The sequence below is a fragment of the Lolium rigidum genome, chromosome 6 (assembly GCF_022539505.1).
Source record: "Lolium rigidum isolate FL_2022 chromosome 6, APGP_CSIRO_Lrig_0.1, whole genome shotgun sequence".
NCBI classification, from domain to species: Eukaryota; Viridiplantae; Streptophyta; class Magnoliopsida; order Poales; family Poaceae; genus Lolium; species Lolium rigidum.
In genome coordinates, this window is record NC_061513.1 from 42,852,749 (window position 1) to 42,865,154 (window position 12,406).

The 12,406-nt window shown below is 42.0% G+C and overlaps 1 protein-coding gene across 1 annotated transcript; it reads left to right on the forward strand.

The window, feature by feature from the left end:
- Positions 1–6,641: 6,641 nt before the first annotated feature.
- LOC124666430 (uncharacterized WD repeat-containing protein C17D11.16-like) lies at positions 6,642–11,632 on the forward strand. Its single transcript, XM_047203769.1, has 16 exons — positions 6,642–6,860; positions 6,941–7,140; positions 7,225–7,307; positions 7,413–7,520; positions 7,908–8,034; positions 8,130–8,188; positions 8,296–8,361; positions 9,093–9,160; positions 9,249–9,345; positions 9,444–9,512; positions 10,057–10,155; positions 10,582–10,722; positions 10,820–10,849; positions 10,928–10,990; positions 11,075–11,152; positions 11,247–11,632. The coding sequence occupies exons 1-16, from the start codon at positions 6,745–6,747 to the stop codon at positions 11,295–11,297; spliced, it is 1,455 nt and encodes a 484-aa protein (XP_047059725.1). The 5' UTR covers positions 6,642–6,744; the 3' UTR covers positions 11,298–11,632.
- Positions 11,633–12,406: the final 774 nt, after the last annotated feature.

Below are 12,406 nucleotides of genomic sequence, written 5' to 3' on the forward strand. Positions count from 1 at the left end.
CGGCGCCGACCGGATTTCCCACCGATGCCAACCGAGCTATGTCCAGTAAGCCTGGACGCCCCAACCGGTCGCCACCCGGTCCAAACCAGACCGGCCGGTCCCTGGCCCGGTCGACCGGCCCCCAGAACGGCCGTGTCTAAGTCTGTCTCGACCAGATCTATTCTGGGTCGGTTATTTTTGTACTTTTTAGACCTGAGGTCATTCTGAACCCCTATATAAGTGCCCAGGACGCCCCCAAATTAGCTTTAGACCACGTTTAAGATAAATCCTAGTTCATAGTTGTTTGCTTTGCAACTCTATTGAATCCCTACACCATATTGCATTGATTTGGTGTAATACTGAAATTCTTGTGTGATCTACTGTTCCATTGGGAATTATAAGGTTGCAACCTACCGCTTCGTGGTTGACGGCTACGTGCGCAAGTGTGTGGAGTTGCGAATATCTTGCAGGGTTGAGAGCTGTTGCATTGGCGACAGGGACCAATCGAGAGATCTCGTTGCGTCATACAAATTATCATCCACTTCATCAAGTTATCTCCGTTGTGTTCGCCCCGTGATCATCATCACCACCGTTGCTTACTTAGAAGATCGGGCCACCCCTTATCATCTGTCATCCGGGAAAATAAGATCTTCGTGAAAGTTTCTGGATTTTTTTTATCTTCCGAAGTATGGTACCCTGATGATCACTTTTCCAGCAGAATTCCAGCTCCAGCAGCAAATCCCGTGAAAATCATCAAACATGCAAAAATAGATAAAATAACATAAGTATCATGTCTAAATATGAAATATATCAATAAATAACAGTAGATTATAATATAAAATAGTGATGCAAATTGGACGTATCACGTCTCCAAGTTTGCATTTTCCAAGTAGAGGTGGGCTATCAATTGAATGACTCAACTGGTCTAATGAGAACACAAGAATTACACGCTTGTAGAATCCTTAACATTGTTTGGTACTAGAGATTTTGAATAATTTTATAGGTGATTGGGTGAAGCCATTCAAATCTCAAATCTTCAATCCACGAGATAGAGGTAGAGTATTGAGAATCGACAAAAAATACACTATAATTTTTTAAAAGTGGGGATAAGTAGAAATCAAATTAGTTCAATAAACTAGAAGCAAACATGCATGCTTTTAGGAGTAACCGGGAAATTGGGGCTTGGTGGAATGGTCCCCACTGATCCCCACAAAATGCAAACAAGGCCTAATACGGTGACATATACATTATGTGTCACATGATTACTAGACCATATAAGCGCGCGTTGCCGCGCCCCTCAATCTCGAGATAATAGATAGAAGATAATGGAGAAGACAGGTATTGGAGAAATCTATGAAGGAGATATGCCCTAGAGGCAATAATAAAGTGGTTATTATTTATATCTTTATGTTTATGATAAATGTTTATATATCATGCTATAATTGTATTAACCGAAACATTAGTACATGTGTGATATGTAGACAAACAAAGAGTCCCTAGTATGCCTCTTAACTAGCTTGTTGATTAATGGATGATTAGTTTCATAATCATGAACATTGGATGTTATTAATAACAAGGTTATGTCATTATATGAATGATGTAATGGACACACCCAATTAAGCGTAGCATAAGATCTCATCATTAAGTTATTTGCTATAAGCTTTCGATACATAGTTACCTAGTCCTTATGACCATGAGATCATGTAAATCACTTATACCGAAAAGGTACTTTGATTACACCAAACGCCACTCGCGTAAATGGGTGGTTATAAAGGTGGGATTAAGTATCCGGAAAGCATGAGTTGAGGCATATGGATCAACAAGTGGGATTTGTCCATCCCGATGACGGATAGATATACTCCGGGCCCTCTCGGTGGAATGTCGTCTAATGTCTTGCAAGCATATGAATAAGTTCATAAGAGACCACATACCACGATACGAGTAAAGAGTACTTGTCGGGAGACGAGGTTGAACAAGGTATAGAGTGATACCGAAGATCAAACCTCGGACAAGTAAAATATCGCGTGACAAAGGGAATTGGTATCGTATGTGAATGGTTCATTCGATCACTAAAGTCATCGTTGAATATGTGGGAGCCATTATGGATCTCCGGATCCCGCTATTGGTTATTGGTCGGAGTGAGTACTCAACCATGTCCGCATAGTTCACGAACCGTAGGGTGACACACTTAAAGTTGGATGTTGAAATGGTAGAACTTGAATATGGAATGGAGTTCGAATATTTGTTCGGAGTCCCGGATGAGATCCCGGACATCACGAGGAGTTCCGGAATGGTCCGGAGAATAAGATTCATATATAGGATGTCATTTTATGTGAATTAAAATGATGCGGAAGGTTCTATGGAAGGTTCTAGAAGGTTCTAGAAAAGTCCGGAAGAAACCACCAAGGAAGGTGGAGTCCCGGAGGGACTCCACCTCCATGGCCGGCCAACCCTAGTGGGGGAGGAGTCCCAAGTGGACTCCCCCAAGGGGGCCGGCCACCCCCTCCATGGAAGGTGGAATTCCCACCTCTAGTGGGAGTCCTAGCTTGGGTAGGTTTCCCTATCATATGGAAGGTTTTGGGTTCGGGTCTTATTCGGAGACTTGTAGTCCAACCCTTGGGGCTTCCACCTATATAATGAGGGACAAGGGGAGGGGGCCGGCCACCTCAAGACCACCACCTGGCCGCACCCTCAAGTGGCCGGCCACCCCTCCCAAACCCTAGCCGCCCCCCTCTCCTCCATAGCTCCCGCGTGCTTTAGCGAAGCTCCGCCGGAGTTCTCCACCGCCACCGACACCACGCCGTCGTGCTGTCGGATTCAAGAGGAGCTACTACTTCCGCTGCCCGCTGGAACGGGAGGTGGACGTCGTCTTCATCAACAACCGAACGTGTGACCGAGTACGGAGGTGCTGCCCGTTCGTGGCGCCGGAGGGATCGTGATCAAGATCTTCTACGCGCTTTTGCAAGCGGCAAGTGAACGTCTACCGCAGCAACAAGAGCCTCCTCTTGTAGGCTTTGGAATCTCTTCAAGGGTGAGACTCGATAATCCCCTCGTTGCTACCGTCTTCTAGATTGCATCTTGGCTTGGATTGCGTGTTCACGGTAGGAATTTTTTTTATTTTCTATGCAACGTTATCCTACAATCTAGACATCATAAGTGATGCAGATCCCGTAAGAAATTCTATATTTCCCTTCAACATGCAAATATTTTAAAAGCGCCAATTCAAAGGGATCACACGAATCCTATATACAGCTTCTCGTGGTGTTTACAATTATTGTTCAACCGAGGATACCATGACATCTCACACAATTGGCATACAACTATCAGATTTTCAGACTTAAATGACATAACCTTAGACATGCCCATAGACGGTTTCATGTTGTCCATCATGACATTGTTGTTCAGTTCAGGAATCCTGAGGACTAACTTGGCGTCCATCCTGCTACTCTACGGCTTTCTATTTTTTCTTGATTGCCTTAGACAAAGTTTATTCTCTCGCTTGCTCCCATGTCAATTGTTCACCTGATCATAAGTGTAAAAAGATTTCAGAAAAAAGTAAAATCAGGAGTGGATTTTCCAGAATTGCAGATAGTTTCCACAAAACAATATAAAGTCTAACAAAAAAAGACTAAATACACAAAAAGTTCTAAACGTCATGTAATATAATTAGGTGGGTAAAGACAAGTTTGCTGCCCACCAGATTTTTGAAGGCAACAATATAAACACAAGCAACAATTGTCTGAAAATGGGAGATGGTCACTTGTAATTCGATATGCTTACACCCTGTTGATTTTCCTGTGCGAAATAGCAGTTTCCAGCAAAATAAGCCAGCTTATCTTTAGTGTATACAAAACAATTATATTTCTGACAACGCATCATATATATTATAAGCTAACTTGAAGGCTGAAGGCTACAGTTTTCATCAAGTGAAAGATTGACCCAGTTTTTTACACAGAGCTTAGATAGAAGGCTAAAGCTTCAACAACTCTGTGCTGTATAAGCAACTGGCCCGAAGGTATTAAATCCTCTTTTGTTCTAATCTATATAATGAAAACAACATATTAAGACAGGCTGATTGCCGGAACACCTCCTATACACCCTGTGTCAGTCTTCAAAGTAGATTCATTTGTGCAATCTACCATGTGATGAAAAAAATATTCCTGATATTTTTCATCAATTTAATATCAAACAATAAAGCTGCAGTGCACATGTAGCATGATCTACACAATTCTGGAGATCCCGTCGGCCATATCTCTCTAAAAGGTTCACAATCTCAGTGTGTGCATTTTCCCAATCAAAGTGATACGGTAAGGTCATAAATCACAAGATTCAGAAAGGTTTGTAGTTCTTTCCTAGATCTGATCGGCAGGCTAACTCTGAGCTGTCAGGAGACCTTCGTGGAATGGTAGCAGCAGACTGTCCACGCGAGGAAAGGAACCTTGCTGTTGATCATGCTCGCAGCATGGTATATCTAGAAGCAGCACAACACATTCATTTTCGTCGGCGCGCAAAATAAATGAGTGACACCTCTAACATTTATAAAACTTAAATAAATTTGGAGTGAACATATCCAACAATGAATTGCATTCAAAAGGGTTCTTAACGAATGAGAGCATGTGCTTTCCATTACTTTGGAGATTTTATTGATGGGTTCTCATTGGCAGGAGCCTCGACAGGGAGACCAAACATAGTTTTTTTTTGTGAAGGAAGACCAAACATAGTTAGAAAAACAAGGGGGGTAATAATATGACCAGCACAAAATAACTGCGCATCAAATCATCAACTTAAATGCTCAGAAAAAGAAGGTTGGATGGACTTAGAGTGTAAATAAGTTGCATCTTTCCCTTCACCAACAGCAGTCTTTGATAGGTGGAAAGAAAAGCTCATGGATATGAGAAGCGCATATAACAAAGTACCATTTGATTAGTAATACCTCTAACAACTGCACCGGTAGCTCACCACTGTTGTTTGCTTAAAATTTTGCATAATTACTTTATTGTATTATACAACAAGAGTGGTCAAAACCACGAACGGAACAGAAGAAACACTATCAGGAAGAGATACAAAAGGAATTTCGATCTTTAACACCCAATTATAAAAACAACACTACATCATATGATGATGGTATACTTATTAATAAATTTCAAGAGCATACCTCAGTAGTAGTGCCAGGTACAATTCCAATAAGCACGAGCAACTTGTCCACCGGATCACACGAGTAATTAATAATATGATCAATGAATTTCCATGGAGTTGAATCGTGAAGAAGATCCCAATACATATCTGTTTATAGTAGTAACATCAAATGAGGTGGAGAATATCTCTGGAGGCTATATAAAACGTGTGCATCAATGCTCAATGTATGGTGATTTGGAGAGGAGCATGCTGCAAAACCTGAACATTAGAAGATGCGTGCTTGTGAAGGATGGTATCTATTTTCCCTCAAGGCTCGCTACTACTTATTCACAAGGCTTTCCCTGCGTAACACAGGGCAAATATTTTCTGCCCAGACGGAAGAAGAAGAAGAAAATACAAACAGCTTGTAAGATCCAGTTTTCCTGAAACCAATACTCAAGCAACATAGCAGATGCTTCACAGTAAGCTGCGTCAGACAGTATGTCAAGGCACGTCACCATAAAACAGTCCAAATTGAAACCAATCGGGGTCTTGAATGTTAGTAGGTAGCAACATTATCGAGACCTAAGAAGCTCGCAATCAGTAATATTTGAATGATATGTCTTAATAGGAAAATGATCTTTTCTGTGTATGTGGTGGCAAGGGAAAAGCTGATAACCATAATGCCTGTCATTTATACCAATCGTTGTAAGCATCAGAAATCTTTAGTCTCACAATCTTCCATCTTAAGCTTCTTATCTGAACCATCATACCATCATTGAGAACTCAGCCTCCAGGATGGACGTCCAAAATCAACAAATATGTCGTAAAAAGGTATACATCAATCTCGGTTTTAGTAGGATCTCATATGAGATCTTAACCTCTACTACTGAGATTCAAACTCGGCAAATACACAATCAACAAACTAAGCATTATGTCCAAGTATACCGATTTTTTTGGCTCCAATCTGCTCATATGTTCACAGTACACAATTATTAGATAAAAGCAACGGCAATATTTTCTCTGCAGATTATCAGGCCTGTTATAAATAAATAATAATTAATCAATAAGATTAGCAATAACATTAGAGATGCTAGACAAGAAAATGAATTATAAGAGGAGACACCAGGCAAATATTAAGGGAGAGACGAAGAGAAATATCAGGTTAATCCTTACAATTACAACGGTGATGGATTGGAGACCATGCAGATGAAGGGCCTCCAGAGAAACCGATGGACACCTCGTGTCACACGTTGTGTACCATCAAAAGGACATCTCCACCATGTGAAAAAAAGGACATGTCACAAAACCCTCACAAAATGTTCTGGAAAAAGCGAGTACTTGAACTTCGGTGGGCTGGCTCAGATCGCAGGAAAGAGAAAAAGTAGAGAACACGGCACCGCTACGCATGGCCTGGCCCAACAGAAGCCCATCAACCGCCCGCGAGCCAGACTAAAACCCTTGTCCTCCACCTCTCTCCCCAATCCTTCTCCACCGCCCCTCGCTCGCGCCACCAGCCTCGCCGCCGGCCTCTTCTCCACCCTACCCCGTTCCCCCAGCCACCGGACCGCGACCTCTCCGCCCGGCCGCTCTTCCCCGTCAATACGCCAAGAAACCTCCTCCTCAGCGTTCTCTGTCGGCGCGGCGGAGATGATCACGGCGATATCCTGGGTGCCGAGGGGCGCCGCCAGGACCGTCCCCATCGAGGCGGAGCCGCCCACGCAGGAGGAGATCGAGGAGGCCAAGAAGAGCATCGCCCTCGGAAGGTAGTCAGCCTCGCCCGCTTTCCCACCGCGTTCCCCACCGCGCAGGTGACAGACGAATAACCTTGTGATTTTGCTCGCAGAGCCGGGGGAGACGCTGACGACGCAGAAGGGGATGAGGACGATGGAGACATGGATCTCGACGACGAGGATGAGGTCGACGAGGTCGCGCAGGCCAGGGCCGCAGCCAAGGCGCTCGGGAAGAGCAGTTCAGCTGCCGTTGGGGACATCTCCGATGGACTCGCGGAGCTCAACATGGACGCCTACGACGAGGAGGAGGATGGTAAGTGCTCGTGCTGCTCTGGCCCCATCTTAAACCGCGTCTTGGCTGACTGATAACTGTAACTCGTATCTATCTCTATCTTAGAGCTTGAGGTTTTCAGCACCGGGTTGGGGGACTTGTACTACAAAGACAACGAGGACGACCCTTATATCATCAAGAAAAACGGTGTATGCTTTCTCTTGCTGTGAAGGAGATATATTGTTTTTCTGTCCGTGTCCGTGGTATTAGTTATCACATTGGAAGTGAATGAGATCCCTTCTGTGCCTTATTAGGATGACGATGAAGACGACGACGATTCTGAGATTGAAGACATGACTATCAAACCTACTGATATTGTGCTTGTTTGTGCACATAACGAGGATGAATTCAATTCTCTTCAGGCAAGTGTCGATTTAGCTTTTTTTTTTTGCTGGTATATTGTATGCAAGGTATGAGTCGTTCGCTTCCCGAGCGTGAATTATGTGTTGGTTTACATTGTCTTGTTGCATTTGCTAAAATAGTGCCGTGGTTCTTTTTTTTGAACAAGAATCTAAGTAGCAAACCTTTGTGTTGAGCAATTGTATTCTTGTCATAATGCTGGTTGTGCTGAGTAAATTTGTATTCTTAGATTGATGCATTCGGTCATATAGAATATACTTAATTCACATTAGTTTCCATGTTCTTACTCTGCCTTGCCTCTCTTTGCTGGGCATCACTAGCTCATGCTGTATGTGTTCGCGGTTATGTTGCATGCAAGGTATGACTGGTGGCCTTATTGTATATTATAGGTAAGTATAGTGGAAGAGCTGGAGGACGGGGATCCTAATATGTTTGTGCACCATGAGGTCCCTCTCTCAGACTTTCCGCTCTGCACGGAATGGATGGATTTCAACCGCGAGAATGGTGACGAGAAAGGTAAAACTGTGGTGCCGCGTGGGTTTTGACAAGTAAAGAGTGCCAATTTATTTCTGCAATCTTGTTGCTTTCTCATCATCCTTTTCTTATTGCAGGGAATTTCATTGCTGTTGGCACCATGAGTGCCATAATTGAAATATGGAACTTGGATATTGTAATGTTCGCAAAAACACACAAGAATTTTATGCCACACAACCATGAATTGTTTTGCTTCAAAGATATTTATGTATTGTTTGTTGGATGTTCATGTTTTTTCAACAGGTTGATGAGGTCGAACCACATGCTGTGCTAGGAGCACTTTCCAAAAAGCAGATTAAGGGGAAAAAGGTATGCTACTAATATTGCATTGTTGAGCTACTTCGAAATTTTGATTGCTTCTCATGAGATAATTTACTGGTTAGACTTGATAAACACTCACTTGTGGTAAAGCCTTACTCAACATACCCAACATTCTCTCAATTTTTCATGTTTTTTTCCTTTGACTTCCTTGGCAACCTCAATAGTTATCATTTGAAACATCTGCAATCTGGTCTTGTAGTTGCTAACGTAACTGTGGGTCTGTGTCCTAACATTGGACCCGCTTGTTGCCTGTGCAGCTTACTGTCTTCTATGTCTGGTTTAGATCCCGACTAACTCCACATGAACATAATGCACATGAAACGATGTTGAATTGTTCATTGCCTAAGTCTCTTATGCTCAAGTTCTAGTAGGTTCAGTATGTTAATGTGCAGATTGGGTTGCGTTTTGGCTATTAAATTGACGATACTAGTTTCAATATGAATGCAACAGTGGGATGTTGGTGCAAGATGGTACTGATTGGGTAAGGGTACAATGTACATAGCTAGAACAAATGTCAGTACTATGTTATGATATTATGACTCATATTTGCCTCTGCGCGGGTAGAGCCTTCCTTGATATTTTAGTTACACTGTTTATGCCACATAACTAGAACACATGTCAGTACTATGTTATGATATTATGGTTCATATTTGCCTCTGCGCGGGTAGAGCCTTCCTTGATATTTTAGTTACACTGTTTGTGCCACATGTCATGTGCAGCCAAGGTACAAGAAGCGTAATAGCCATAAAAATTCTGTGCTTGGTCTTGCATGGAATGCAGTGGTGAGGTGTGTTTTGATTTTAATTCAAGTGATCGCATCAGTCCCTCTCCTTTCACTTATTGGACCAATGCTGATGGCTCCGTACGAATTTCAGGAACGTTCTGGCTAGTTCAAGTGCAGACAAAACTATTAGACTTTGGGATTTAAGTACTGGCCAATGTGCAGTCACACTGCAACATCATGATGGCAAGGCAAGGATCTACATTCTTCTTCTTGCTTCTGTAATATATATCGTTCCGAAATATTATGATGGTGTATCAAGTTAATTTTCCCTCCGTCCCATATGTAGGTGCAATCAGTTGCCTGGAGGTCACCTGAAGTTCTTCTCAGTGGATCTTTTGATAAATCGGTTATCATGGTAATAAATCGTATTTGTCATTATGTTAATTTTTTCCTGAAATATTTGCTGCTGCTCATTACGTATTCTGGTTGTTGGCCAGACTGTAAGCAGCATGCTGATTTCTAGCATGTCAGCAATTGATAATTTCACTTGCTTTGTGTAGCCAATAATTAAAGTTGGTCACACTAATTATGCAACATATTGCTTATTACCTTCTCCTTTTGGTTCTCGGAGTTCATTTTGAAAGCCTTAATTCACTAATTATGTAATATTTGCTTCGCACCTTTTCCTTTTGGTTCTGGAAGGTTATCTGGAAAGCTCCAGTTTCTCTTCTTGTGTGGTGAAGATCCAGTTCAATGTTAATGTGTCATTCCTGATGAACAGTCTGTTGCGTCACTATAGATGTTTCGAGATGCAGTTCAGTGTTAATTTGTTATATTCTTATAAATATTATGCGATACAGACCAGTTTTAATATGAAATTCTTGTTCAAGAGGCTGTTGCATTATTGTAGATATTTTCTACATCAACTGTACTTATTATTTGATACTAACATTTTACAGAGTGATATGAGAGATAATGGACAAACTTACCATAAATGGGCTGTTGAAGCAGACGTAGAAAGCTTAGTTTGTGATCCACACAATGAACACTCCTTTCTGGTAAGTGATCTTGTTTTTTGACATTCTAAATCCTGCTTGTCTGACCTGTATAGAGCATATTGGGAATTGCTGATTAATAGCAGCAGCCTTTTGCTAAACATTTATTGAAGTTTCTGTTCGGAGACAGTATATGATCGAAACCCAGATGAGTATCTAGTTCTCTAATATGAAGTCAACATGTTTTGACTAGAACTAAGAACTATGGATGGGCTCGGTCATCTCTCAACTGCAAAACTATAGTGGATCCTACCTACAGTTATAATCTAAGACTATAATGAATAGTAAATGCAGTTGCACAGTTCTGAATTTAGTTTCTGGTCCATGTGTTCACTCGATGCCTACCCCAACTTGCTTGGGACAAAGGTTTTTTTTTATTGTTGTGTTGTTTACTCAATGTTATAGTGACATGGCAGCTGTGTCTTGCAGGTTAGTCTTGATAATGGGATGGTTCAAGCATTTGATACACGGACAGCTTCATCAAATTCAAATTCTGGGCAGCCCACGTTTACTCTGCATGCACACAATAAGGCTGCATCTGCCATATCCTTCTGCCCATCTAAGCCCAATGTATGTTTCAATCTGTATACCAGTGTGCTAAAAGTAAAGGAGGCATGCGGCCACCTGAAATTGAATTACTGATGATATCTTGCCTTGTCTTCTGCAGTTCATTGCAACAGGTGGAACCGATAAAATGGTGCGAACTTTGCATTGATGAAGCTATGAACACTTCCAGTATTAAACCAACATGTCGCTAACATGTCTCTAAACGCAGGTGAAACTCTGGGATATATCGAACAACCAGCCTTCGTGCGTCGCTTCGCTGAATGCTAAACTTGTATGTGCTCGAGTGAATTCCTTCTTCATCATACAGAAGGATTTACATAAATTATGTTGCTAACCCACTCTCTTGCTGTTTCAGGGAGCTGTATTTACGGTATCGTTTTGCAACGACAGCCCCTTCTTGTTAGCATGTGGAGGATCAAAAGGCAAATTAAAGGTAAGCACAATGCACATATGTGTATAGTCTGTCCAAACTTGGACGCCCATGTCGATGCATTCCTCTTCCATTGACACTACTGTACGTTTGGCAGGTGTGGAATACACTGTCGGAACCAGCGGTGGCTAATAAATTTGGCAAGTAGACATACGAAAATGGATCACCTTTCTGAAGACTCAAGAGACTTGGTGTCTATCAAAGTTACATGCTGTAGTTACTTCTGGCTATGTGTGAGGATAGATAGATTTTCGTGTTACGGCAACAGTTTGGTGCACGAGGTGAATGCCCCAGTTTTGTTATGGGGCAAAATGGAAGGATGAGCTGTGCTATGTATTACTATCTGTTTTGGCGTTTGTACAACTAATAGATTTGCAGTTGAACTTGAATCTTATTAGGTATTTTGACTGCCATTTTGTTTGGACCTAGGAGAAGTTAGCTGTAAAAAATATATGGTCAGACAATACAGCACATTGAGGTCAATTTACACGTTTCTCATAAAACAAAGAGAAGTGCAACCTTTCACAGCACCCTAAAACGGTATGACCTTATGTAATGTTGAGATAGAAAGCTATGCAGAGCACACTTTAAAAGAATCTCTCTAATATTCATGGGATGATGTTTATACCCTTGTACTTTCCATGTTCTAACGAACTCCACTCGTATTATTCTGTGGTATGTACAGGTACAGCAACGTGGCCATGCGTGCACTTTTTGCTCTCTAAACTAGATCAATCATCTCTTTCGTTTGCTCTTTTTTTTCTCTCTCTCACAGCTCTCGTACGTGGAGTCCTTTCCCGTGTCACGTCAATAGTAATCCAAGTCGATGTTTCAAATCTAGTTGAAAGCAGTTTATTGAAGATGCTCATAGGGGGCAAGGTGTGCGTGTGTATGAGCGTCTTTTATTGTACCGTGTTTCACACAAAAAAAAAGGAGCTGACCATGCAACGGCAGAGCGTGAAATACGTAACAAATAGCTAAATAACAGAACACGCACGACTCGCACACTTCCATTAACCAGAGGCATGCGTACATATACAACAGAGGGGATCGTGCGGGAGCACAGATCGGATCACGATCGGTTAGTGACGAGGGAATAGCGCCCACCTATTGACTAGCTCTACCAGATACAGTGATGCCGTTACAACAGTTTGTACTCTGAATATAGTACTGTCACGTATCCTTCCAACACAAATAAGTGATCTAGCAGGTCATGAAACAGATCGATCCCTTTCCATGCAAAGATTCAACCATCCT

What these genes read in the sequence shown, in the direction of transcription:
- LOC124666430 (XM_047203769.1), top strand. Translation starts at nt 6,745, where the DNA reads ATGATCACGGCGATATCCTGGGTGCCGAGGGGCGCCGCCAGGACCGTC. An exon ending in CTACGACGAGGAGGAGGATG is followed by an intron (nt 7,141 to 7,224) that starts GTAAGTGCTCGT and finishes TCTCTATCTTAG; the next exon opens with AGCTTGAGGTTTTCAGCACC. An exon ending in GATCAAAAGGCAAATTAAAG is followed by an intron (nt 11,153 to 11,246) that starts GTAAGCACAATG and finishes TACGTTTGGCAG; the next exon opens with GTGTGGAATACACTGTCGGA.